General features: G+C 41.9%; 2 protein-coding genes across 9 annotated transcripts in view; one reads left to right on the forward strand and one right to left on the reverse strand.

Annotated features, from left to right (window-relative positions):
* celf5a (cugbp, Elav-like family member 5a) overlaps window positions 1–19,280 on the forward strand; it is a 200,479-nt gene extending 181,199 nt beyond the window's left edge. For 4 of the 8 annotated variants that reach the window (XM_085152292.1, XM_085152297.1, XM_085152296.1 and 1 more), the window contains exons 8-12: window positions 2,050–2,265; window positions 2,583–2,678; window positions 3,469–3,612; window positions 5,548–5,711; window positions 6,171–19,280. In XM_085152292.1, the coding sequence (XP_085008418.1) occupies window positions 2,050–2,265; window positions 2,583–2,678; window positions 3,469–3,612; window positions 5,548–5,675 (584 nt within the window). In that variant the 3' untranslated portion in view covers window positions 5,676–5,711; window positions 6,171–19,280. The remainder of the gene's footprint in view (window positions 1–2,049; window positions 2,266–2,582; window positions 2,679–3,468; window positions 3,613–5,547; window positions 5,712–6,170) is intronic. The other 4 variants (XM_085152293.1, XM_085152298.1, XM_085152295.1 and 1 more) reach the window with 3 other exon arrangements.
* On the reverse strand, window positions 15,360–22,005 carry rgmd (RGM domain family, member D). The gene is made up of 3 exons (XM_085152300.1): window positions 21,741–22,005; window positions 18,615–19,126; window positions 15,360–16,867 (listed from the first exon to the last, which is right to left on the reverse strand). The coding sequence occupies exons 1-3, from the start codon at window positions 21,832–21,834 to the stop codon at window positions 16,175–16,177; spliced, it is 1,299 nt and encodes a 432-aa protein (XP_085008426.1). The 5' UTR covers window positions 21,835–22,005; the 3' UTR covers window positions 15,360–16,174.
* Window positions 22,006–27,627: the final 5,622 nt, after the last annotated feature.

The raw sequence follows: 27,627 nt of genomic DNA on the forward strand, positions 1-27,627 counted from the left end.
GTCCTACAGCTTTGTATTCACTCATGCCAGAGTGAAGAACAACATGTCATTACAGCCTGATAGTTGCAAAACATCCTGACAGCCACATGTATATCAGCACTCTTGGGTGCGCATTGTAAACAAGCTATGAATGCAGTTTTTCACAATGCAAGAACTATGTGTCTACTGAGGGATAAAATGAAAATATCTAGTTCGGGAGAGTAATACTTCCCTTTTTCACTCTTTACTGACTGTGGTGCGATAATGTAGTGTTTATAAGACTTCTGTTCATTCCTTGCTGTGGCATTTCCAACATGATGAACAGACTGGACTCAGTGGCCCCAATCTGCGACTTCTCTCGTGTGTTCTCCTTCAGTACCGATGTCATATGTAATTGCTGACCTCGGAACTTATGAAATTGCACATAAGGGGTCCGTGCTACCACCGAGTACTTCTGCTGCTACTCCTGCTATCACTGCACAACTGCTGCAAATACATAGGCGTGTGCTCCCACACTATGGCTAAGGCTTGGAAAATGAATTTGCCTGATGATGGAGAGGGTGCATTATCTGGTGGTACAGTAAACTGCGTGTGGCCTGAGCAGACTGGCTGTCTCTAGCCCTCAGAATAGGAGCGGCACTCTCCTGGGTCCTGGTAGGAGAATGGGCTGAAGCTGCAGTCTAATTCATCACAGCTCTGCAGGAAACAAGCAATCATGGGGAGGCTTCATAAAAAAAAGATATAAAAAAAAAAGTAAAAGAAAATCAGTGCAAAAGACAAAACAGCTCTCGCTGGACTGGGGCAACTCCCCTGGTCACTGCATCTGCCTCCTCCACTGTCAGCTTCCTCGTGGTTTAAATGCTGAGACAGGAAGAGAAGATGGAGAATAAAACAGAGTAGGAGAGGTGAGGAGTGAAGACAAAGGGGCAATTATTGATAGAGAGCAATAAAAATAATCCAGCATAGATGATAGGAGTCAGCAGTAGGAGGTTTCGGCTTGTAATGTAGTTTTGGGGTGATGTAATGCTTTTGAGTAAGACCCCAGCTCTGGTGATACTGCGTCTTTTTGTTTGCATTGCCACATATCTCAGTGTACAATTTGCGTGAGCTGGTTGTGATTGTGTACGCTATCTAATCTACTCATAAGAAGTCCCTTATTGAGGTCCCAGATTGTGGAAATATGGCACGCTGAAGGGTTTCTGTGACAACCTGGGCTTTCTGTCCAATCAGAGTGAGGGCTTTGAGATTGAGAGGTGGTCCTCGGGGGAGCTGTACTTCAATGAGCTTGGATGCTTTGCCACAGTGAAGCGCTTTTAGAGAGACCATCACAAAGTGAGATTCTGCTGAGAATGGGCACTTTGACGTCCCCGCCATAATTGGAAGCACTTTCTAAAGGAGGGTCCTTTTTAAAATGCATTGAATGACAGAGAACACGGAGCATCCAATTTTGATTCCACTCATGAACCCTTCTGCAGCTGCCTTTCAGGCGTGCGCCATATATGTTACGACCCACCCATTTGTCAAACTGCCAACTGTTGTTCTTTTGTCTTCCTTTTTTTTTTTATGATGTGTAAAAGTACGAGACATCTTTGTGTATTTGCTACCTGCTCATTCAAGCAAATCTCCCCCTGTAATCTGCTTCTATCTAGTCTAGATCTGTTTCGCCTTTTTCTTTTTCTTTTTTTTCTCAGAAGTTGCATAGTGGTTTCATCATCTTGAGCAGTACAAGCCAGCAGGGTATCGCACAAACACTACAGACAGGCTCATTTTTCACAGGTTGACTCCCCAGCTATCCTGCAGGATGTGTCACGACAAACGGCGGATATGTGACAGATTCACGTTGCACCCGTGTCCTTGCATTAAAGAGAAGACACAGTGTAGCTCGTGGTCACGAGTTTTGTGTGTTTAATGCGTGAGTGTGTGCGTGTGTGTACAGAGAACTGTTTTTCTCGGCACTTTATGAGAAAAAAGCGTGTCTGCCTGCTAGTGTAAGTCTGAGTGCTGTACAACTCTTGTAGTATTATGCGCAGAGATCCAGATGAAGTGCTCAACAGCCAACCTTTTTCCCAGCAGGCCTCAGTTCTCCACCAGCCAACATCACCACCTCCGCTGTACCCAGCATCGTCACGCCTATCGTCAACGGATTCACCGGCATCCCTCATCAGCCCAACGGACACCCTGCCGTGGAGACTGTTTACACCAACGGCCTGCCGCCCTACTCCACCCAGAGCCCCACTGCTGCCGACACCCTCCAGCAAGCCTTCACCGGTGTACAGCAGTACACAGGTAGAAGACAGAACGGCTTTGTTTACGATTCTGTTATTCTGAGGTTTTGCACTGGCGTGTAAACACTATAAATGAGTAGCAGCTATGAGACAATAACTGCAGGCTATGTGGTGCGTGAGTAGCGTGAGGTGGTATGTATTCAGATAGTGTAGGACAGCGCCTCAGAACGAAACATCAGAGAGGCTTTGATTACGTGTTACGCTTGTGTGATCGACCTTAAGCATCCTTGACACCGTTCTCTGTGGGATCCCCGATTTTACACTCATCTCTCTCACATTCCCTCCTTCCTTCCTTGTTCTACTGCTTCGCGTCCGCAGCGATCTACCCGGCCACTACGCTGACTCCCATTGGCCAAACGCTGCCCCAACCAGCACAGGTCATCCAGCAGCAGCAGCAGCAGAGAGAAGGTGAGGGTGAGAGAACATTATTGCTTTTACACTTCGCATGCCTCATACTTTGTAATGGCTAAACAGGGAGATGAGCACGAGAGACCAGTCTTGCTTTGCTTTTACACTGTACACACTTCATTTTGAGTGTTGTTGTACAGCGAGAGAAGAAAAACACTCTAACATCATTTTCATTGTGTTTAATAGATAAACAGAGCAGACTGTGTGAGACTGTAAACAGGTCTCGTCTCGACATAAAACATGGGGATTGATGTAGAGCAGTATTATAGTAATATATAGTAATAGTGATAAGTAGTAGCATATCTGTTAAAATAGCCAGCTGTGACAGTAAGTGTGGATGAAACACACATATAAACAACATCAATGAAAATATGGTTGCAGGCAAATTGGGACAGCTTATTTGAAGATTTTCAGCTTGCAATGTGATGATTTTAATAAACTCGTGTTGCGTTTTTATTTAATTTTTTTTATAAAATAGCAACACATAATGTATATTTTAATTATGATTTGAGCCTGTGCCAGGTGTGTGCAGGAACGGTGAAGATACATCTAAAGGCCACATATGAAGGAATGGATGCTCATGCATGAATGCTCATTTCAGACTGTACTGTCTAATTCTACCAATGTTAATTAATCATTTATTTATTTTTGTATGATGGGTAGTGCCACATATGTCTGAGACAGCTCTTTGCACATATTCTGTATTTATTTTGGCTGATATGTAGGTCTGAAAAAGACAAACTCACTGCTGTTTCTCTCTTTTTCTATCAAACTTTCGCTGCATCTCTGCAACCAGGTCCAGAGGGTTGTAACCTGTTCATCTACCACCTGCCACAGGAGTTTGGAGACAATGAACTCATGCAAATGTTTCTGCCCTTCGGTACCGTCATCTCCTCTAAGGTCTTCATGGACAGGGCAACCAACCAGAGCAAGTGCTTTGGTGAGTCCTACACTGCAACATGCACACAGTCCAAGACCGACTTGATATAATATGAAATTATATCAAGTCAATTTGTATCGACCCCGGCTTGAGAGATAAAGACACTTGGTTCTGAATAAATCTAATAATAATAAATCAGTCTTAGTGTATACAGGTTAAATAGTAAAATGTTTGTCTTTTCTTTATTTTCAAACACATAACACTAAATTTGTTATATATATAATGTATATACCATTGCCTCTGATGACATTTGACAGCTCACAAACCTGGAGGACTGAGCGATCTTACCCCTGACAGACTGACCTAATTTTGCATCTTGATGACTGTTGTGTTTTGGCACCGGCGCTTTTAAAGCAATGCGCAGAGTACATTGCAGCCAAAATAATCGGGATGTAGTCGAGCAGACCGCACGTCCTTGTTTCTGCTTGCCGGCTGTGTGACCTGGAAACCTTGAGGTGCTGCATCAGCATCCTCATCACCATTGTGTAACCCCAATATCTGTCAATACCTTCACCGCTGAGGCTGATTCACACATTTCCACACCTCTTGTCCCATTTAGCTCTGGCAGCCTACATGCGCGTCCAACCCCAGGGCTTACAAAAAGGCAGGCAGTGATGGTTGAGGGGGAAGGAAGGAAAAGGACAATTATAGATCAGCTTTTGTTTTCACTTCAGGGAACCAAAGAACCTTGGGCGAAATTGATCACCAGTTCCGTCTCCCTTGGGGGACTTAATAATATATAAATTCATGAAAGAGGAGCTATTTGCAGTATTGACTTATGCACTATGCATTTACAACATAATGTTAGGCCTGGGGAAGGAGGGAACACATGTGTGTAATTAATCTAGAGAGGAGAAAGAGGGAATAAACTTAGATTGATGGGGTGTAAAAGAGAGAAACTGAGCTTAGACCTCTAAACGGGTATCTCCTCTCTGTTTCTAGCCTGAACGCATTAAGCTGATGGCGGGTTAGGAGGTCACCTCCTTTTCCCGCCTCTATACTTTCTTCAGACTTCCGTTCAGCTCGGCTCTTTGTAGCCCAACTTTTCCCCTGTAATTGGCCAAACCATGTAGACTCCCTCCCATGTGGCGGTGGACGTGGAGAGCCTCCTGCTGTTTTTTCATGGGTCATCAGCTGTTCCTAATGACACCACAGACACAGCGGAGCGCATCAGCGGAGACACACTCCACTGAAATTTCTGGTCACTGAATTCTCAAGGCTTTATTTTTTACACATGATGGAAACAGGATGTTCATAGGTTTGAGGAGGTGGTTTATCTCGGGGAGGTTTTGTGTGTCTGCAGCAGATTTGTCTCCTATGATCATCGTTCTGTGTTTGCTCTTGTTTTGATCAAACTCATTTATTCAGGGATTTTTTTTTCCTCTTTCGCTCATTCACAGGTCAGAAAATTAAAAGAATAGCACTGAGTCAATGAAACTTTGTAGGCGTGTTAACCCTCAGTCATTAAATTTCGAAGGTTCAAAATCCAGGCAGCTGTAAAGAAAGTGTCTGCATGCTATAAAATATAGCATTTATTTCGAGTTAGGGTCATTGATTCTCTGCACTGTTTTGTCATTTTATTAAACTGCACAAAATCAACAAATGCATGCTTCTTAGCCAAATCCTGGACATGTCTTCATCTCTGAATGCAGCTTAATATTATATTCCCAAACAAAAACAGTCAACTAGGAAAGCGCGTGAGCGCAGAGCGATGTCGTTTGGCAGTAACAGCCCCAAACTTTTCGTGGCCTATTTTTCATTAAAAAGCCACCTCGTGTCCGGCTGTCACCAGCTCTGAGCAGCTGTTAGGCTGCACCGCAGTCCTTCCTGTATCAACAACACCATCTAGACTTCCGTTAGAGGTACACAGGACGTGATGAGGAAGCCTACATTATTCTTAGTTAGTGTAAATGAAGTTTTGCTTTTCTTACACAGGTTTTGTGAGCTTCGACAACCCTGCTAGCGCACAGGCAGCTATTCAAGCCATGAATGGCTTTCAGATTGGGATGAAGAGGTTGAAAGTCCAGTTAAAGAGACCGAAGGATGCCAGCCGCCCTTACTGACACAGCCTACCTTCAGTATTCATCGCAGCAGCACAGGTGAGCCCATAAGAGTATTACTGATTTTCACCACTCTGTCCTTTTACGCTCACGATGCAACTAAGGTTCAAATAATGCCACCTGACTGTTCCTGGCAAGTAAATATTGTTAGACTGATAAGTATTGGGTTGCTATATGTTCTGCGAATGCAAAGCTTAAACATTAAAGGTTTCTACAGTTTGAATATTTGAAGAAATGTAGAGGGGTTGATTTGATGTGCAGCACTGTAGGCATATTAATTAAGGAGAAATCTGTCATCACTGTGACTGACGATGATTGATTGGTGTGGCAGCGTGGGTTAGTTCTCTCCAGACCATTAGACTGATATAATAGAACCATACTGAACTACTCAAAGTTTAAAGAAATTGATCTTTAGATTGACAGTTTAATGAGCAGTGAGATTTGAAATGGCCTTTTTCTTCTTTTTCTTTTCTTTTTTCTTTTTTTTTTCGTTTCTAGGTTTTAGAGGACACGTGAAGATATTATCTTTGGAGGAGTTCAACTTTTTTTTTCTCTCTCTTTGAAAGCAAAATATGTTTTAAAAAAAAAATCAACACATATGGAATTTTTGAAGACATATCAGCATTTACTTATGAAGATGTAGGTTACGGCAGAAGAGGAAGATGCGAAATGAGGAGGCGCTTCACCGGGGGACGTTAACAGTAACAGATGGCACAGTGCAAGAAAGACGAGAAGAAGAAAAAAAACTGGAAAAAAAAGAAGTGATGAAACTGAACAACAGAACTTTTTCTTGTTGAGACTTGAATTGTTAATTAAGCAACAAACTAACAAACGAAAAGCAGCAACAACAAATAGATTTCTATATACATATTATATACACACATATATATATATAAGGAAAGAGGCGCTTGTGGCTTTTACTGTACTGGACAAATGAGGGTTCAAACTTGAAGATCAAAAAAAAAAACAGTGGAAAAAAAGAAACTATTCTATATGTCCACTGACAGACTTTCTTTCTCTTTCCCTCTTTCTCTTATTCTCTCCCCCGTCTCTCTCAGCAAGCGCAGAAGTGCAGCCACTGAGGTTTCCATTAGCAACAATAGGACTGCAAATCTTTCACCCCTAAGGGACCAAAGGACCAAACATTTTTATTGTTCTGAACAGTAATATATAGTATTAATGATACTAATACTGCAAACTACCACTAATAATATTACAAGTTAAACTTAAGAAGAAACACTAGCTTCAGGTTGAAAAAAAAAGAGCAAGGATTTTTGATTTTTTTTTTTTCCTTTTACATTTATAGTTACTGGGTTTGAAAATATTAAAACAAAACAGAAAAATGTATTAAAAAAAAGTAAAGCTATACTATTTTAGTGCCGTAGAATACATGGGTTAGACATTGTTTCGGGCATGTTCAGATATATTTTTTTGCCTCTCGTTACATCATCCGCATCGCAGCATTTCATCTCGGAAGCGTGATCCGTCTGTGTTATTGTGTCAGAAGAAGAAGAAAGCAGTCCTTTAGTGCCAAAAGTGACACAGTAACCTTTTCTCAAAGCAGACATGAAAAGAACCAGAGCGTATTTAGCCAAGCGTTGCTGTCCTCTGTTCTTGCCAGCGTGTTGCAGTTCCATAATTGATCGTCATTGCGACTCATTCCATGTCATCATTAAAGCCTTGATAGTACAGATAATCTGACCATAAAGCACTGTGGTAAAAGTGCCACCCGGCTGAGCTGGATACGCAGCAGTAAAACAGCACAGCATCTGTAACTGCTTAATAAAATATACAAATGAGCCTGACAGCAGTTGTAAAAATTTCCATCGGCGTGTCACAGTGGTCCCTCCCGGGTCGTGCCCTCTTCCACTGCCAAGCTCCTCCAGCTGCTCTCAGCAGGCGGGAGCAGACTCCCCTCCTATTTCTCCTCCTCCCTCCTGCTTCTCTTTCCTCACCTCCAAGTGCCAGCATATCTCTCTCTTAATAGGGACCATCGGTTCACGGGTGCCCCAAAGCTAACCCGCAGCATAATTAGGGTAATGATAATATTGATTAGATGGGGAGCAGCACCGCAGGGCGAGAGATGTGCAATCAATTACACATTGGCATTTTGAGTGAATTGACTGAGTGACAGAGTTCATTTCTCTCTCAGTATCTGGATGTTAGTCTTTTTCTCCCGTGTTGTCATCCAGAGTCCCTGAAGGAATCCCAAAACGCAGAACGGCAGCGTGTCCTGTGGGACACTTTGAAGGCACTTGGATCAGTGTCATTATGGTAAAGGGTGGAGGCATGGAGATCTCTATATGGTGCTTAGAGGAGATTGTACATGTTCTTCAGTGAAGAGCAACTGTATTTTTTTCTGAAAGGGTATAATAGCACAGTGCGAGCTTCTACAAAGAGAGAAGAAGCCTTGGCATTACCAGCCTTAGGAGGTCAAATTAAGAGCAAAATGATCCATCAATTAGACAGCAGTGGGCCTGTAAGTGTAGCTGCTACAGCTGCTGCTGTTTCAACAGGATGACAGCTTACCATTAGTGCTGGTCACACATGGCTCCTGTGCAGTGTGGTCATGACACATCAAGCCTGGAAGATACGATTAAATAACCAAACTTGTGTTATCTGTGCTTCTGTTTTTGCAAAGAGACACACATGCAATGCGTCCGAGATGAAATCTGATGCGCTGTTTGTTTTTGGGTTGGTTTTTTTTTCTATTTCACTCTTTGATTTGTTGAGTAACACTTACATTCTTTATTTGAATATCAGATTCATTGACTCAGTTTACACTCTGAAGCATCGTACCCCTCAGGACTCTGAGAGATCTCAGCACTCTGATCATCGCTCTAAACTTCAGACACATCAGTGCTTCAGACATGTAATCACAATACTGTCCCATACACTAAAGCGTCTTCAGATAGCATGACCACTGCGTATGCCTCTGTAGTCTGGAATAACAATTTTATCCTCCAGAATGACTCTCCAGATCCTGATGTCTGCATACGTTCATTTAGTGTTACTTTGACCCAGCAATTCTTTCTTTTTTTCTTTTATTTGTGTGATTAAAGTTCACTGGATCAGTATTATAAAAAAGGGGAGGGTGCATCATTTTCAGTAGACTAGGAGTAAATGTTATCCCCGGTTACTATGTGTGTTTTATTCTGTTGCAAGCAGTATTTAGATGCGCTAGGAGGGAGTTTTTTGAAATGCCTTTTCTCGTCATGAATTGCCAAATTATGCAAGTTTAACCACCACATTTCCTCACCTGACTGAAAACTTTGTGCCAGACTTTTTTTCTTTTTTTTTTTGAAAATCTACTCTTATAAATACAGTAATTTTCAGGAAATATTTAGTGGAATAAAATATTTGATTTTGTGAAGTAGTATAATATTGTAGGGGGAGGAACAGTTCAGGATGTAGTGATATATAATGTACATTTTCAGTAAAAAGGTTAGATTTTTATATATTTGCCTGAGGGCGTCGTCTTTCCCCTGAGAAGTTACTCTTATTCTCTTCTCACAGCTTTAGGGAGCTGTGATATATGCCCTCCCTTTTCCCCAGGTGATACTGGGCCATGTGAACCCAGTCAAAATATCTTCTCTCATGGGATCTCTACTGGAGATCTCTACTGGAGATGGAGTCATTAAAACGAAAATAGACTTGGCCATCGCGTTTTTGGCCAAAAGAAAAGAGACAAATTTGACTAAATTACAATGAGTGTGCTGTTTTATATGTAGTGCATAGGCCTCTATATACATATCTATAGATTCAGAAAAGAGAAAGGGGCTACAATCCCACCAACAATAATTTGTTTAAAATATGTAAGTTACTAATTATTAGTAATTATCCCTGTAGTTTTGAAATTAGAGTGCATGTGGTCAAGCTAAAGTCAATCTTCTACATTATTTTCACTCTTGCATCCATTTATTTATTTATTTGTCATGTTGCCATTGTGCCCTTTTTGATCTCTGAGCATGCTCAATGGGGGCTTGGGGGCGTTAAAGATTATGATTATGGTACTACTCATATTAACAGTATGATTCTTTAACTATGGTTTGAATGCTAAGGATAGTAGCTTATTATAAATATGAAATCTGTAAATTATGGAAAATCAGCACAGGACCTTTCTTTGGGTACGTACAGTTTGGGTAATGAAATGGGTGAGGGGAGGGGGGGGAGGGTTTCTAAAGATATTAACTTTCTGGTTTCTCAGCACAAAGCGTACAAAAAGCATAGAAACAGCAGTATGGAGTCTGTGAGTAGACTTTACTGAAATACAGGGCGCAAAAAGAAGAATCTCAGTATTATTCTTTTAACCCGGAGGAGAAAATGCTGTTTACAGGTAGTAACGTTTTTCTTTTTTTATTGAAGAAAAAAAAAACAAAAAAGGAGAGCGCCACCTGTTTTTGTGGCAGCGTCAGTACAGCATGGAATAACTGACAGGGAAAGCAGTATCTTTTTATAAAAAAAAATAAAATAAAATTATGAAGAAAAAAAATATGTGTTCTGTATTAGCCTGAGAAACCAAACATTTTTCCCCTGTTGAAATTTCTTAATACTTGCTGCTTAGATTACTTCATATTAATGACTGATGATTTAATAATTTTATAATTATCGGGTCAAATATGTAATTTGATGTTTATTTATTTAATTTATTTATTTATTTTTCTTATTTATTTTGCCAGTTTTATTTATTTGATTTTACGGTTATGGTAAGATAAAGATATGTATCAAAAAAGAAATGCTTATCGAGGCTTTTCTCTCTTTCTCTCCTTTTTTTCCAATTTTACAATAAAAATTCAAACTGGATGTTTCGTTTCTCACACTTGCATTGAAGCGCTGAACCGCGGCGGCGCAAAGAGAGGGGGAGCTGTTGCACAAGCACTCGCTCCCCTTGGCATTTCCAAGAGCTTGAAACTTTTACAGGACGTAGATGTTGCTCACCACCTCAGAGGCCGTCTCTGACGCCGAGTGAGGAAGCTGCGGTAATTGCGTAACGGCTCTATATGGATTCAGGACTGCTGTTTAAAACCATTTTAAACACTTTTCACATCATCGGGAGTCGACTCTGGAATTCATCATGACTGGAATTCCAGTCGTTTTATACTCATGTGATAACTATGATCCAACATATAGAGCTGTTTTGGTTATCTTTCACTCCGTTTTTGAAGCGTACTTCTCAGGAAATGGTTGATGGGAACAAAATACCACAAAAAAAAAAACAAAACCTAAATATATAAATCCCAGTGAAGAGGTGTCATAGCAACGCTTCACGAGAACAACGGGGACAAATACCATTACAATGCAGACAAGCAGGAAGCAATAAGTTGATATAAGGCAGGCACGGACCATCAGTCAAGTTTAGGAAACCGTGGCACTGTTTTGATGCCGGAAGCTAAATCTAAAGTAACATCTGTTGACATTTGAATTGTCTCCACATACATCTTGTAATGATCATCTTCATACATCGGGAGTCACTGTAACAAAAGAAGCAGAACAGCTGAGACATTAGATTCCTATTTTGAAGAGCGGAGATAGATATGAAAGAAAAAAGGGGGAGGGACAAAAAAGTAGAGCCACTGGCTCATGAAATAAATTGTCCCAATTACAATAAAGTGTGACTCTTGGTCAGTGTGCACGGCAGGCAGTTCATCTTTATTACAATCAGTTAATGAAAATCAATCCCCCTCCTGATAAACTCTTATCTCCACGGCCTTTGCGCACCCCTCGTGCCGGGAGATAATAAATTAGGGTAATATTGCCTTTGATGAGGGAGTGAATTGCAAATTATTGTAACTTTCCAAGATTTATGATGCAGATGCTTAATTTCCGAGCTGGGTTTTTCAGGGCGTCAGGGTGCCGGGGGGCCATTTGTTAAAAGTTTGGTGACATAGGCTCGTTAATAAAAATACACACTCCCGACAGCCAGGTGTTCTCAGCTGTTCTCTACTGTTACAGTAGCGGAGGTGCTGAAGCCGCTCTAACTCCAAGCTTATAGGATTTGCGGGACGTTTCTCTTTGCCGTGCGATTTTTGCCTATAACAAATACATACGATGAGGGAGATACCCGGGGGATGAAACGTGTTTACCAAAGAAGGCGCTGTCAATCATACGGCACCCCACCACCACCCCCTCCCCCATCTCTATCACACAAGCCAGAAGTGTATGATTTGATATGTAGGTCAATACCCATTCTGCAGTGAGCCAGCGGGTGAGATATGTCTAGTTGCTCGCTGTCACTCTGATTATTGAGGAGACACAGAAAGATTGAGTTGGTCAGGTATGAGGGAGCCTGCAGTATGAGATAGCTGTGTAATCGCTGCAACTAGAAACCACACACACACACACACACACACACACACACTGGTGCAAACTCCCTGAGAAATGAGTAACTTCTCACTCTTTGTTCTGCAGCGCTGACCCATGTAACAGGGTGCAATATACGAGTATGTTAGGTGCCATTTACGGGGTGCAACAGTCAGACTGTGAGTGCGTCATTAAGCAAAATGCTTCAGCAACAGAAGGTTAAGGTTATGAGTCACCAGGAATTGCGGGAATGATGCAAGGTGATTATTTAAGGAGCAAACAGAATCTCACAAGATCAGATGGGGGAAGTTACAGCAATGGTTGACCAACGTCTTTTGCATTATTTAGCATAAATGATGTGTCTTTTTTTAAATTTACATATGCAGTAAGCTCTGTTTATTCTCTATTATAGTCGTTGTGTTCTTCTTCTTGATAAAACCAATTTAGGTAAAAAGACCTCCAGAGTCCCTGTGTACTTAAAAAATCAGTATCAAAATAAATATAAGCACTTAGTGCTCTCAACGTTTGATTATCTCATGACACAAAAATCTCTCCTCATCAAGACCACCTCATTTATGGCTAAGGCACATCTTGCATTAAGACAGCCATCAATCTAGGCATTATCAATCAAGGAGAGGACTAACACACCACTATCTATTTATCTTGCCAAGTGCTCTATTAATATCAAATTAATTTCCCCATTAAGAGTATCAATCACTCAAGCAGTTTTTCCTCAACTCATTAGCTTGGTAATTGTCCTTGTTTACAGGGGAAAGTCAAGATAGCATGGCTCAAAGAGGGTGGACAAGCAATCTTTACAGGCTCTGGCAACATGTTACATCCACTGTGCTAATTCCCTGACAGGATTCCTGTGAAGTCTGTTGAGCGTGGAACATTTCACACAGTTTTCATTTACAGTTTTTGAGAAAATGTGTGTTTTTACTGCCAATCAAAAGTGTGTTTCATGTTTTAAATGGTCAAAAGATGTCAAGAAGCTCACCACCTTTAAACAGGCTGCATAAGAGGATGCTCTTGCATTGGGTTATTATTTAAGCTATTATGCCAATCTGTCCTGCGAGGTCACGAGACTCGCGGCTTTTTAACTTTAAAATTCTAAAGCAAACCGGAAGGAACACGGTGTGATGCCATCATCTCAACCGAGCCGAGATCATTTGGAGGAAAAGATATGTTAGATAGAAAGTTGTAAGGTAAGCATTCAAAGTCTTTATCGAAAGCAGGGGTAGGCAACGCCAGGCCTCGAGTGCCGGTGTCCTGCAGGTTTTAGATCTCACCCTGGGTCAACACACCTGAATCAAATGATTAATTCATTACCAGACCCCTGGAGAACGTCAAGACATGTTGAGGAGGTAATTTAGCCATTTGAATCAGCTGTGTTTGATCAAGGACACATCTAAAACCTGCAGGACACCGGCACTCGAGGCCTGGAGTTGCCTACCCCTGATCTAAAGTAAAAGTTCCAAAATAGCAATGTTCTATTCCACAATGTGTATCTGACACATACATTAATCAGTCATGGCATTAAAACCATCATCTATAGGACCCAAAGACCTTGAGTCCTGCCATCCCTGTGGATGTTACTTTTACACATACCACCCACTTGAGCCTTGTTGTCGACCACATACCTCCCTTCACAGCGATGATCATCTCTGTCAGCAGCGGCTTCACACTCTGCCACAGCACAGAAACAGCTCAGGAATTGCTCAAGGAACATGACAAAGACTCCAAGGTGCTGATCCAGACTCAAACTCCCCAAATCCAAATTTAGACAAGCATGCTTGGGATGCATCAGAGCAAGCTTAATCCTCAAAGGTCAAACCCCACAACTCCAGAACCCAAAGAATCCACCGCCAACAGCACAGATACCCCCAGAGCTCCCTCGTCCATTTCCAGACAAATCAGAGGTGTTTAGAGACACTAGGGAGACCTGCACAATATTAGCCATGTGCTTTATGTCATGTATAAGACATTAATAGATTGTTGATATCAATACACTGCATAGGAAATAATTTCCTGTTGCAGGTCTAAATGGTTTTCATTTATAGTTAGGTATTGGGATTTTGATTTGATTCCCATCATAGTTGTCAGGCTTCATCAAAGGGTCGTTGGATAAATGGCATGTAGTGTTGTTGATCTTTTAAAAAATAAAATAAAAAAGCATAATAATGAAAATAGGACATTTTTGGTTAAAGCAATTTTTAAAGAAATTCTTGGAAACTGCATGAGAAGTATCTTGTAAGCTGTTCATTTTTAATGTCTAAATCTGAAATTGTTCCTTTATATGGATGACAAACAACAGCTTGGGAAATTATTTGGATATGAAACATATTTAAATCTAAAAGTGCAAGTACATTAATATCACGCTACAGTAGAATACTTCAGAAAATGTTCTTATTTCTACTGCTGGACCACCCAAAAACTACATTTTTCCTGCCAGTACTATTCTCCATCCTCGTCTTCCTTCCCGCTAACACCGAGAAAGAGGTGATGAAGTCTGCCAAGAAAGACCTGAATCACATTCAGCCATCTGCAATGTGATTCACATGTGAAAGATTAGAAAATCGTGGCAGGTTTCATCTGTCTTCTCACACATCATGCAAATGTCACATTGTCTTTATTTAAAGAAATGGGACATGGAGAGATTAAGTATGGTTGCATGTGTGATGAAACATGCTGTCACTCAGTATTATAAAATTACAGTCAGCTTACCTATAATTCAATTCAAGATATAAATTACATCCATGTAGACTGATTATAGAGCATTAATTCTTAATGTCTTCATAAAGAGTGTGCCCGGGCTTTCTTAATTGCATTTTTAATAGAAATAAAAACTGATCGCAGCTCTCTCTCTCTCTCTAATCGCAGCACTCACTGTTCATATAGAGTACAAATATACGCACCGCATGTTGTTGTTGACTCTAACCTGGTGTTAACCACAGACTAAATCCTATTTAGAGCCATGCAGCATTCTGGCAGACAAAAGCAAAGCCAGCAGCCAACTCAGCACTCTGAGGTAACATTTACACAGGGGACTGAGAACATACTGTGGATCCCTACAGCTACACAGCCAGCTTGTCAAAACTGTCTTTATACCAGGAGCCGTCAGGACTTATGGACTGAGGACACCACCAGGAGAGGACAAGCACTGCAGGCACACGTTTGTAAAGCAGCACTGCTGTCATGACGTGGAATTGCTAAATGTGGCTCCATGTTTGAAGTAACTGTTCGTTCCACCCGGACGGATCCGTTTACACATCATCCTAAGTATTTGTGTAATGACAGGAAATGAGAAAAAAAAAAAAAAAAAAGCTCCATTATCAAATAAAACTGCTGAGACAGGACTGAAGAGACAAAAAACAAATCTTAGTCTGGAGTGTCCAACACTTTAATAAAGAATATTACAGATACAAACACTTATTAGTTTACTTTAATTACAAAGACTCAAAAATAACCTACTAAGCACAACAAATGGAAACATATTGCAGTTAAAACATCTATACACAGGCAAATTTACATAATATAAAACACATATATACACTCTTTTAATATATTATTATATAAAGATTTGTGTTTTAAACCTTTAAAAACAGGAAGCCAAACAGCTTGAAGAGGGAGCGCTTCACAGGAAAAGAACAGAACTGGTGAAAAATCACACCAACGAATCAGGTTTTAAGAGATAGGTAGTTTTTACAAACAGTTGTTGGATTCTGTGTATTTAGAACACCAATTTTCAAAACAACAGATGAAATAGAAAGATATTAAATACACAATATTTGCAGTTAAACTGTTAGGTGCTACGGATACTGGACCACTGAGGATCTAGAAACCATGTGGTGGAGCATTTAGAGGTTGTGCACTTCCTTACTGAATGTGAATGAAATATTTACAAAAACCTTTACGAACAACTGTGAGCTTAACTTTTCTTTTTAAACTGAATGCAGACGAACTGCTCACGTGATAAAAACCTGTACTAGACCCCAAATTGTGTGAGATTTATGCATTCATGTTCGCATTCAAACGATGTGTCCACAGAAGGGAAAAAAGGGGAAGAAATGCAATCTTTTCGGAGTGCGAAATCCTTCAAATGACAACAGAAAGTTCACAAAATCCACAAATTCCTCAAGCTTGTAATGCTTCCATGATCCATCTGCGTCCATGTCATTCATATTCAATTATGTGGTTTTTTACAAAAGCAGCAGAATGAGGAGTGAGAGCAATGAGCTGCTGGTTGCAGTAGCAGCGATAGTCTGAGACACTCCTCGGTTGTGAAGGCGAGTGGGCCTCGGTGAGTTCTGCTTCAGTTTACTGGGTGGCAGTGCCTTCAAATCCTCCAGAGCACCATATGCAGCCATGGAGAACTCGGGGTCTCCTGTGGTGAGCAAGTCAAAGACACAAGACTGAAAGTACACATCCTCCACCTGCAGAGTCTCTCTACACTTGGCAGTGGCTCGCTCCACTGTGTAGATCTGGTGAGGAGGCCGCAGAGGGCCCAGCTCTGTGTTGGTGCCTTGAAGGTGTGGCTGCTGGCTCTGATGGCCCAGGGTGTGCTCTTTGATGAGCTCGTTGCGTGGGCAGCCGTGCAAGCACAACTGTAGACCGCCGCCGTCTTCTGAAAAGTCCAGGGTGTCTTCTGGCATGCGGATGGCAAAGGTCAGGTAGCTGCCCACGCGCCGGATGATGATGGAGGTGCCAATGTAACGGGCCTGTATCCTCACCTGCCGACCGACTCCGGAGCCACCTCGCTCTGCGATGGTCAGGCTGCCACTTTCACCGCCACTGCGAGTCCCATCCTGAAAAGCCAGGGGTAGGTCTTCAGTGGTGGCCTGGTACACCTTCTGATCTGTACAGCCATGGTAAGACTTGAAGATCACTGTGATCTGAAATAAGGGCAAAAAACATTCAATTAGTGTCGAGTGACTGATTGAAACTTTACTCTTTTCTCCATCAACTATCTACAGCTGGTTCTCCAAGTCATATCACTCCTCTAACTGATCATAACAGATGCCCAATAAGTAGTACCACTTAGGGCCACAAGGTGGCAGCAGAAAACCAAATATTTCCATGCATAGGGTGTTAGTGGTTCACACTCAGCTTGCTAAAGGATGATTTGTCTCTGTTGTGCTCTTTAGCCAATTAATTCATATTGATTACAAAATCTCTTTCATATAAGAAAACAGGCAACATAATGGGGCTAATCGAGGTCAAAGTGTCACTATCATCACCCATCTATTTCCATGTAAAAGCAAACAACTGATGCTAAACTAGTACAACTCAACTAGTTGTCCATGGATGTTATATCTAAAGGTTGCATTAGATAACTGTCCAAAACCTTCACTTCTTCTCTCCTCCATCGTCCAGCTGAGCATCAAAACGGGGCCTAACCTCTGTTTCATGAAAAGATCCTGACAAAGCACTGGTTGTGGGTACGTTTACACTTAAAGGTTGTATTTTATTTGATGAATGAGTTCCTGTCTTGGGTCTGGCAGCTGAAAACAACTCAGAAAACATGATGGGGGCATGTGGGTGCTGGCAAAGATGCACCAATACTATAGTCTTACATCAGGCTGCGCAGCCAAGACGCGCTACGAGTTTTACGAGCAATCCTATTACACAACATCATATAGTTTGTTGGTTTATGTTTAGCTTGGAGAATTAAAATTAGCTTAGGACAGTTAGAGTAATGCCTGATCAACGAGAGACCTGTTTTTAACTATCTGGGCAAAAGACAAAGAAGAAAAAACATTAATATTAAAAACTCAGCTTCATGAGCTAAATATTAAGTAGTAAACAGAGAGAAAACGTGCACACATACACAAACCACAATCAGGCCAGAAAGACCATCCTATTTAATTAACAGAATTAAAAAAAAAACAACCAAAAAAACCCTCTCTGCTCTTGGCCAATTATTCCTTTATTTTTCCAAATGATTCCATATTTACACAAAAAGCAGTGAGTTAATTATTTGACCAGAGGGTGAAAAAACATTCCAGATCGTGGCAGCGGAGGAAAATGTTTGAGTGAGCGTTAATCACTACCATATGACCACCCATGTGTTAAAGGTAGAGCGCTCATGCATGTCTGTGATTCAACACCGCTGAAGGACTCCCCTCCTCTCTCTTCTCCCCTCATAGATCTGAAGGAGCTCCAAGACATGAGGAATGCTGGAGACTCGAGAGGCACCATGGAATGACGATTAACTTCACATGTTTGATACTTTATGGCAATACTTGAGCTCACGCCCAAAAAAATAAACATCATAATGTGCAGGGCATTAGTTTAAAACTTAGTATCGCATCAATGTTCGTCTCCAACATGGACATAGGTGACCGGAGGAAGTTTTTGACATTTTACACAGATTAAACATGACCAGTTGGAGTGTCTACGCGAGCTTCACCTCCCCCAGGGGTTTGTGAGATTTACATTTTTGGGGATATTTTAGTAAAATTTTGCTCTACTCTTTAATTTTCTTTAATTAAATTGTGAGCAGTTTCGCATATTTTGGTGTTAGAATAAACACACATGAAAGAGCAACTTAAACAAGTTAAGACATGAAAAAAAAGGACATTTCTAAGATTTAAGCTGTGCAGACCCAGCTTGACACAGCTGTTCTGATGTTATCCTTACCTTACTAGTTGCTGTGGCGCTGGAGCCTAGGACAACAGGCACATTGGTCACCTGTACAGACAGGAAGCGGTTATCGATCAGAGGCCAAGCCCCCTCAACCTTGCAGGTCTGAAACTCATCTCTGAAAGTCCGTAGGTGTGGGTCTCCAAATAATCCACAGTGGGCGTATTTCTTCTGCTGACCGGCTGAGCCCGACACGAGGACCCGATTCTCGTAGTTGCAGAGCTCTAAAAGAGCTGGCCGAGACGTGCTGGGGACCTTGTCGGAAGAGGTTGGCCCATCGCTGGAACAGTTATGCTGAGAGAATAGCTCCTTAATGCGAAAGACGGCCGAGTGGTAGACCAGGTCGCCCCTACAGCTGCGTGCCTGCCGGCGGGTGCACATGGCATAGGCCCGCAGGGCGATGCAGTAGTCCACATCTAAAGCCACGTCCTCCTGCAGACCACTGGACGGTGAGGTAGATGCCACATATTCTGCATTACAGCGCTGGATTCTACACTGCTGGCAGTGTGCTAAAAGAAAGAAAGAAACAAAAAAAAAAAAACCATGATGATCACGAAACTCTACTACAATTGGGGCGGTTGCAAGGGGAATTTCTCTTTTTGAGTAAGAACACTTCATCCCCACTCTGAAAAAAAAAAAAAAAAAAAATCCTGAAAAGTTCAACTAATGTGCACCAGAAGAAAACAAAATCTCCCAAAACGCCCTACCATCCATCTGACATTTACAGACATATTACCTCAGTGCATGAGGCAGCAGACACAGCTTTTCCACTATCAAGTTTAGCTCAATCAGGAGAGCCATTAAAACCCAAATGCGTGAGCTCACGAGGCCTTAATCCCACACTGTGCTCCAAAGTCAGTCAAAACTTATTTCCCCCAACTAGCTCTCACAGAAATAGCATGTAGCCTCACTGCAGGAGGCGACCAACCTGTGTTAGTTTGGCGGAGGGTGTTGAATGTGGTTTTGGCTGTTGCTGAAGGTAAGTGAAGTCCGGCCACAATGCATGGCACAGTGAGGCTCAACGTATGGGAAGAGCAGTATAGGCTGTGAGGCCTGAGTTTTTGGTGGTCCGTTTCAAGGTTCCCAGTTAAGTAATGATCCACCAGTGGGTTATTTAATATCAAGGAAAACAAAGACCTACAACTACTTCTGGGAGAGAAGTAAAAAAAATGTGGCTATTCGTCAATTTCCTTTCAGAGTGTTCACATTACTTTTGGGTATCGTGTCTCATACGCTGACCGGGATAGTAATTCCTGCTGCAAGGTAGAAACATTTCCATCTCAGATCAGGATCAGCCAGAATCTCAACACATACTTTTACTGCAAGAGTGAGATCAACTGCAATAAACTGCTCTCTGTTTGCAACAGAATAATCTTGTATTTACTCCAAAGCTGCACCTAATCTCCAAAACAGCCTGGACAAAGACAAGATAAGCGCAGAGATTTCACATCGGTAAACACTATGTTTTTGAGGGTTTTGTTTTTCACCCTTTCTTCCTTTATGCAGAAGTCTGGTGCACCGGATGATTAATGCCTCTCACAGCCAACGCGCTTCAATACCAGCGCTGATCCGAGATGGAGTGCGAGAGGTCAAGTCAGACGCATCCCTCCTCTGAATTCCAACAGGCCTTCCCCCGCCTTGCTAAGAGGTCACCCGAGTCTGCCGTGATTGACACTTTTTGACAATCACTTGCCATCAACAGCCATACAGCCCCCCAAAGGCTCTTTATGTTCGGGCACTTAGTTAAGCTACCAACAAGTTTGGGGACCATGTGGGAAGCACTAAAGCGTGAGAAAAGCAAAGCGACCACACAAAGAGTGGTTCTATTAGTAAATCACGCATTAGTGTATCTGACGTGACGAGTTTCTGTCGGAGCCCAACTCAGTGAACTTTTTTTTATAGCACAATAATGCCATAAATGCAAAAACAGACAGATATGGTGGCTCATATAGGTTACAATAATAACCTCTTAAGCTTCTGATGGGTTTAGTGGACTCATAATGACTCTTGAACAAAGATGAACCTGAGGTTTTATTTTGAAAGTCACTAAGGCTGTTGTTTACTTTTGGCATCATGATTGAACACTTCCTTTGAAATGATAAGCGTATATATCAGTAATGTGCATTTCTGTTAAACAAACAAACAAACAAAAAACCACACAACAAACAAACAATATCTTAATTTTATCATAGTGCTTACAAGCATGCGCACTAGTTACTTTCTCATATAAACACAACAAATAATACCACCGACAGAGTTTAAAACAGATCTCCATACCAAGAAAAATCGCCTGTAACAAAACTTAAACTTTACAATCCAAATGAAGAATGCCTCTGAGCCGAGCTGGTCTTTGATCCCGGGTTGGGAGAAAGCAGCCACCAACACGTTCAGAGGCCAAAAAGTTGGACCCCCATGCATGGTAGCTAAATGAGGCATGAATAGGTGAATTAACATGCTCTCCTTCTTAGTTTTTCCAAAAACTCAAACAACTGGGACGTGAAAGGAAAGACGGGGCGCTGTCTACAGTACGAAATGTGTCCGTCTGCGGTGTTTCTGCCTACAGAAGAAAAAGGGGGAAAAGCTCCGCGGTTTTGTTCTCGGGCTGATTGTGGGTGCTGGACGCCAGCTGCTAGCGAGCTATGCTAACGGGAAGCTAAGTCGTAACTTTACACAAGTTGGTAAAAAGATAAGTGAAGTAATGCGGGCGTGCCAAAACGTGCTGGCCACTGAGCGGTTAGGAGCAGATTGTTTGGTGTCCCTGTGTGGAAAGGGAAAAGCGGAATGTTTGACCCTAAAATGAGTCCAGAAAGCGAGTTAACTCGTGCTGATCTGCTAGCAGCGCTGGAGGCTGGGATCCTGCAGCAGCAGGACAGGACCTACTTTGTCCCCGCAGCCGACGACCACCGCTAAACAACGGCCGCTTTCCTCGCTCTGTTCAACCCCACATTAATTACCCCTTACCGCACAATGCATGCAAGTACAGCATAAAGTTGACAAGAGTCACATCTGAGCCACACAACAGCAGGAAAACATTTCCATATCCACGTCCATTACCGGGACACAGCTTTGCATGCAGGGCATTAGGAGGAGTGGGGGAGCACGGATTGGAAAAGCAACACTTACCTGGTCGAAACAGCAGCGAAAGTAAAACCATCGTCAACGTTACACAGTCCCAAAGCTGCCGCTTAGCCGTGGTTTGAGGTCCGCTTCTCCCCATACCAATCCATTCAGTTAGAATGGAGTTCCTCGACTGCTTCTCATCGACGCTGCGGCTGCGAGAAATCAGACAAAAATTCGTCTTCCTTCCAAAGCGCTGTCATTCAAAGGGGCCCCTGTCTTCAGGGCGGCTCTACGAGGGAGGGGTCTAAAGTGTAGACGGGGCCCAGAGGTGATTGCTGGCCAATGAAAGACTAATTATTCACTAACCACTTGATATTTACATGTAGTGGCAATTACTGGGGGGGTGAGGACAGTGGAAAAGGGCCTTCAGCGACAGTCGTGGCGGTGTGAAGCTGTAATTGCCCCGATTATAACCGAAGAATCACAGCATGCCTTGTTTATAGTAGTTAAACTGCGTGCGGATACATAAGATGAGAATTTGGAGCATTTAGTGTATCCAGAAGTGGATTGTAATGCAGTTTTCTCATGCAGAATTACGATATAAACTTGTGCAACAGACTTTTTTTTTTGCACTTCCAAACACCAATGGGCAAATGTTCTTTTTACCCCCCCTCCCCTCCCCCACCCGAGGGGCAAATGTTTTTGTGTTTTCAGCATGGAGCAGGATGCTGTCACCTGCTGTTTTCCCCCACTAAAGATTTGGTGGCTATTGATTGACAGCATTAGATACAGTTCTCAGATTATGAAGTGAACATTTTAAAAGCAGAACATGGCATTAGCTGGCACTGAGTGAAAAATCCTTAATGGCTGACAATGGCTTGCAGTTTACCGTTAACGTGTAAATTATTATAGGCATGCTTGACACAAATACTGACACTGTTCTCCAAAATTCAGAGAAAATACTCTACAAATTCATTTTCTCTCAGCAAAATCTCAGCGTGCTATTATTTTTTCCATTACATTTTCAGTTAGCAACTTGTGTGTTACTCTTTTCCCTCCGTGGCCAACTTTCCATCTCTCTCACTCCTTCAATGACACTCTGTCTTTCATTTGCACAGCTGCTGTGAGGCCGGACCATCTGCAAGGCACGCAGACTCACCAGATTCAGCCTTTCGCCTGTGACACACTCTGCGGTTTTTGTGTCATGCAAATAAAGAATGTTAATGCGCCGACCCATTACTGAATAAAATGTTGATATTTAGAAAATGGAGACTGGTGTAGTTTCAGTTTGATTAAAAGTTGAGGCTTTGTTTTAGCACAACTGGAATGTTTCTGGTTGTAGATGTGGGTCTCCTGCGCACCTCCCTCCAGACTTTATGCGAGAGAAGTGAACCCACACGCTTACTGGATCACTGGTTTTTCTGTACACATGCAGGCTCCTCCAGCAACACAACTGTGTGATTCAGGTGGCCTGTCATTCGAGCGAAAGGTCTTCAAGGCCTATATATATATATATATATATATATATATACATATATATATATATATATATAGGCCATTATATATATGTGTGTATGGGTTTGTGTAGTTTTTGTAATGGAGGGGGGCAAGACAGTTCCACCGAAGTGGAACGTTTGGATTGTTCTGAGCTGCCAGAAGGGCCTCTGTCACACTGGATCCACTGTGCCAAGTTTATTCCCCCAGAGGGATCTACCTTACTCTGTTTGCGCAGCTAATTTTGGAGGTTTGTTTAGTTGATCTAGTTTATGGCTGTGCTTTAGGTCATATTTTAAATTCCCTTAAACAGGTTGCGCTTCGTTTTTCCCGTGACAGCCTGGACAGAGAGCACTGCTTCAATATGACAGAGAGATCTGCTGATCAGGTTTGTCTCACCTCTTATAAAATTTGCCTTCAGAAGAGTGCGATGACATTTCCTGGGAAAAGAAAACACATTTTTTTACTTCCTTTTATAAGCACCGAAGATGAAAAACCTCCATACATACATCTGCATGTCTCTAAAAACCACAAAATCTATCATACTTGATTTTATATATTGTTATAATTATATAATAATTATACTTAAAAAGCTCCTGTCTACTAAATGAGCTGAGGTTCCACACTGTGGGGTTGATGGCCACTGAAGCAAACAGTTAATTGGTCCAGGTGGATGGTAAGGATGAATTCAGCACATGAAAGAAACTCAGAGACCGCCTGTCAGCCTTGATGGGTGGAGAAAGACCTCTTTATTCATTTCTTTCCTTATTGGCGTATTGCATTGCATGACCCAGCACTTATGTATACAATACCAACTCTCTCTAAAACAAACTGGAGAGAGCGGGCACATGACAAAGGTGTCTATCATATTAAAAAAATCAAGGCTAGGGTTTTTCTTCTAAAATAGTGGCACAATAGAAAAAGTCCAGAAAAGAAACTTTTATCCCCCGAGAAAGAATACAATAAAGATTTGACATTTCAACAATCTAAAAGAAGTGCTAAAGACTGCGGGTTTTGTGACAGAATGTGGAAAGTGAGGCAAAAGAGAGTGAGAAAGAAAGAATGGGAGAGTAGGGGGAAGGGGGAGAAAAAGAGGGAGTGAAGGATTGGGTTTCCTCTGACAGTGTGTCTGGGCAGCCCCACATGTTCCTCATTAAGGTCCTCACACTGTGGGACCAGCTCCACACCAGGATGCTTGTTTTTGTTATTAGGCAAACGTGCTGTGGTCTGGTGGAAGCCCCAAAACGCTGCCAGTTCAGAACCATCTCCTGAGCTCGCTGTCCTCCAACCAGAGAAGAAAACGGCTGCGCTGATGTCACATATCTACCGCTCAGCAGTGTAAACATAAAGTGCAACAGGGTACATAAAAATGTAGCTTCAAACAATGTAGTTTAACCTGTAAAGCCACTTAATTTCACAATGTGAACCATCTTTACTCATTGAAAGACACCGCAAATATTAAACACTTTAGTTTTCCCGGAAATGGGATGTTTACAAAATAATAAAAAAAAAGTACAGTTGCAGGAAATTGGTATTGTTTCATGCTTCTGATTTTTGTTTAATTTCATGCCTGTCTAGATTTGTCAACTGAGACATGTATCATGTTTCTTCTGGAGGCTGATAGCATCAGAGATTGAAATCAAAAGCAGCACGTGCCCTCTGCAGCCTCCGCTAGCACCACGCGGCTGCAATTTAAGAGACACACTTATTGAATTTTAAACAGGAACCAAAGCAAATTGACTTTTTTTTTTTCTGAGGGCCCCCCATCTGAAATGAAGGGGCCTATGGCACAGCTGAGACAGATAGCGAGAGAGATGCAGAAAGCGAGTGTGTCTGGTTCAGGCCTCTCCCTGTGAGAGGGGATCTGTTATCTCTGCGAAGATAAGGGAAACTGTGGTGTGAGTGTATATGTGGCAGTGCTGATAGCATCTCCACTCAAGGATCCCACTTACGGCACCCTGATTGACTGATAGCTGACAGCACACACAAAGGGGGCTTTTGGAGTGTTTTTGTAGGAACCCCTCAGTAGGTATCCATGCGAGCGTGTTTACTGTGTTTCTTTGAATCGCCCTGTCTCTGAGTAAACAGGAATGATCACACATTCATGTCATCTGCGCACAGAGTGTACTAGTCAGGGCGCTGCACAGCTTCAACTTGCGAGTTTGAAAGAGAAAAAGAAGGAAGAGTTATTCAGTTAAGCTGAATGTGAAGCAGTTTCTGTAGTTAGACTTGTTCTGTCTAACTATTCTATTTTTTTCTCTTCTCCACACAGAGCCAAGCTCCTCTGTTTTCCTCACTCCTGTTTTCTAGGACAAATGTTGACACAGCATCAAGCCCCATGCTCAAGAATGGACAGTCAACTGACAGGTAACCCTAGCTCTGGGGTCACAGGGTCATCCCAGCCTGATGAGGGATGATGGGTAAAGTAAATGGAGAGCAGCACACAAAGGGACCTCTGATGTCCTCAGCCTAAAGGGAGAGTTCAGGGCAGTTTCCTCTCTGACCTCAGCCTTACTTATTTGTGTGGGTTTGTTTCTGCCTAAATTTACATTTTCCAAAAAGACATTTTCCTGTCTTTTTGTTCCTTTCCAGTGTTTTTTTTTAAAGCAGCAAAATCTTTTGCCTTTTCCAGTGCATACATTTGTCTGAACATGGCTCATCTGTCTTTTATCTTGAACACCATCCCATTTCTAGTTACCTGCATCATGATACATGATGATGCTTTGTGATGAGTTATGACGACTTCCTTTGCTCTCAGAGGCCTATTCACAGTCCAGCTTAATGCGCAGTACTTCACTCAATTTCAGATGCGAAATGTAACATTTTTGTTTAAACCAGTCAAGTTTGCACCAGAATGATTTTTTTAAATTAATGAATGCATTTTTTTATGCCTAAAACAAGGGGGAAAAAAATCCAACCTTTTCTTTTTTATCACACTTTCTCTAATCTTAATTTCCATAAATAAGTAGATGGTTCGTGAATGTGATTTAATTCAGTTATACCTATTTTAATGTAATAATGTTTTACAAGATTTTATGTTTTACATATTTTTAGTTTTGTTTTTTTCACTCTCTGCATCTAAAGCTTAATCTGCATTTGCAGTAAACCCCTACGTTTAACTGCAGCTGTTGGCATTATTTGTGCTCTTGCCCTCCCAGATAACTGCCTCAAACCAGGAATAGATGGACAAGAACCATTTAGAGCATACATTTAGCATTTCTGATCTATGGTCTTTTATCCCAGGAGGCATTTACAGATTTTTTCTTCCTGTTTGAGCAGGTTTAAGGCGGAAAAATTTGGATGAACATGCAACGAGTTGGATTGACTCATTGCTCACACTGTACTTTGAACACTGCTTTGTTAGGTGGGGAAAAGTGTGAGTGGAGTGGAAGGAAACTGATACAGCTGTTTTTCTCGCCCTGCTTTTCAGCAGATGTTTCTCACATTCACATTTAGTCTGTAGTTCAGCCAATCCTTATATGGCTATATGGCATCATGTACATGGAAGACACAACCTAAACCCACCTACTGTGTTTATAAGGTCCTATCGACGCTCCGGTGGGCTCAAAAAGATCTAGTCATACGGTTTTGTCGACTATAGTGAATTTTATTTTAAACAAGAACTTTTAAAGCAACCTAACGCAACCCCTTATAATGTTAATTATTTTTTTCCTAAAATGTTGAATAGCATCTTTAGAAATCTACAAACATGCCAGAGAGGAGAAAAAAGAAACTTACCTTAGATCAGTATGTTTGTGGTATTGTGAATTGACGCACTGCTCTGAAAGGAATTTGAACTGGTGGATGCCGTTAACCCTCGTTCCCCCTACAAATTCAGCTGGCCAACTAAGAACTCGGGCAGCTACAGGGACATATAGCCATTGGAACTGAGGCACATGACAACAGCTGTCTGTTTCAAGAATCGGCACTTTGATTAGAGCAGGATGGTAGTGAGCGATGTGGCATAATTCCTACATATCTGGGTAGGGCACTTCTGAGAAGAGGAAAAAAATGAAAGCATTAAAGCATAAAAAAAGAAGCAGAAAGGCTGAAGTGCGATCACATGCACATTTGCAATCACACCCATGCTGATAATATACTTATACTAGCTATATTCAGACATATTCATAGGCATTAAACCATGTGGCAAACTTGGAAAGCTTCCCGTACAATCCAAAGTCCATCAAACACAAAGACATAAGGATATGAGTGCGGCAGACCATTGGCCCCAGTGAAAGCTGAGAATGTGTGCAATGTGAATGAGACTCCTGTCTCTTATTGTGGTCGTTTTTCATCCACTACTACTACCACCCCTGCCCCACCCCACCTTCCATATCTCTGTTTTAAGACCTATACTGCACGCGTTATGTTTGTGTTGTTCACTAGGGGCACTGCAGTTTGTGATTGGTAACAAAACAGTGGAGCTACGGCTTTACCTACATCAAACTCTTTCATG

The sequence above is a fragment of the Neolamprologus multifasciatus genome, chromosome 23 (genome assembly GCF_963576455.1).
Source record: "Neolamprologus multifasciatus chromosome 23, fNeoMul1.2, whole genome shotgun sequence".
NCBI classification, from domain to species: domain Eukaryota; kingdom Metazoa; phylum Chordata; class Actinopteri; order Cichliformes; family Cichlidae; genus Neolamprologus; species Neolamprologus multifasciatus.

Bases quoted from the DNA above. Each gene is read 5' to 3' on its own strand.
- rgmd (XM_085152300.1), bottom strand. From the start codon at position 21,834: ATGGGGAGAAGCGGACCTCAAACCACGGCTAAGCGGCAGCTTTGGGAC. The intron at 19,127-21,740 runs GTAAGTGTTGCT...TCTTTCTTTTAG, and splicing joins TTCGCTGCTGTTTCGACCAG to CACACTGCCAGCAGTGTAGA. The intron at 16,868-18,614 runs GTAAGGATAACA...CCCTTATTTCAG, and splicing joins GCGCCACAGCAACTAGTAAG to ATCACAGTGATCTTCAAGTC.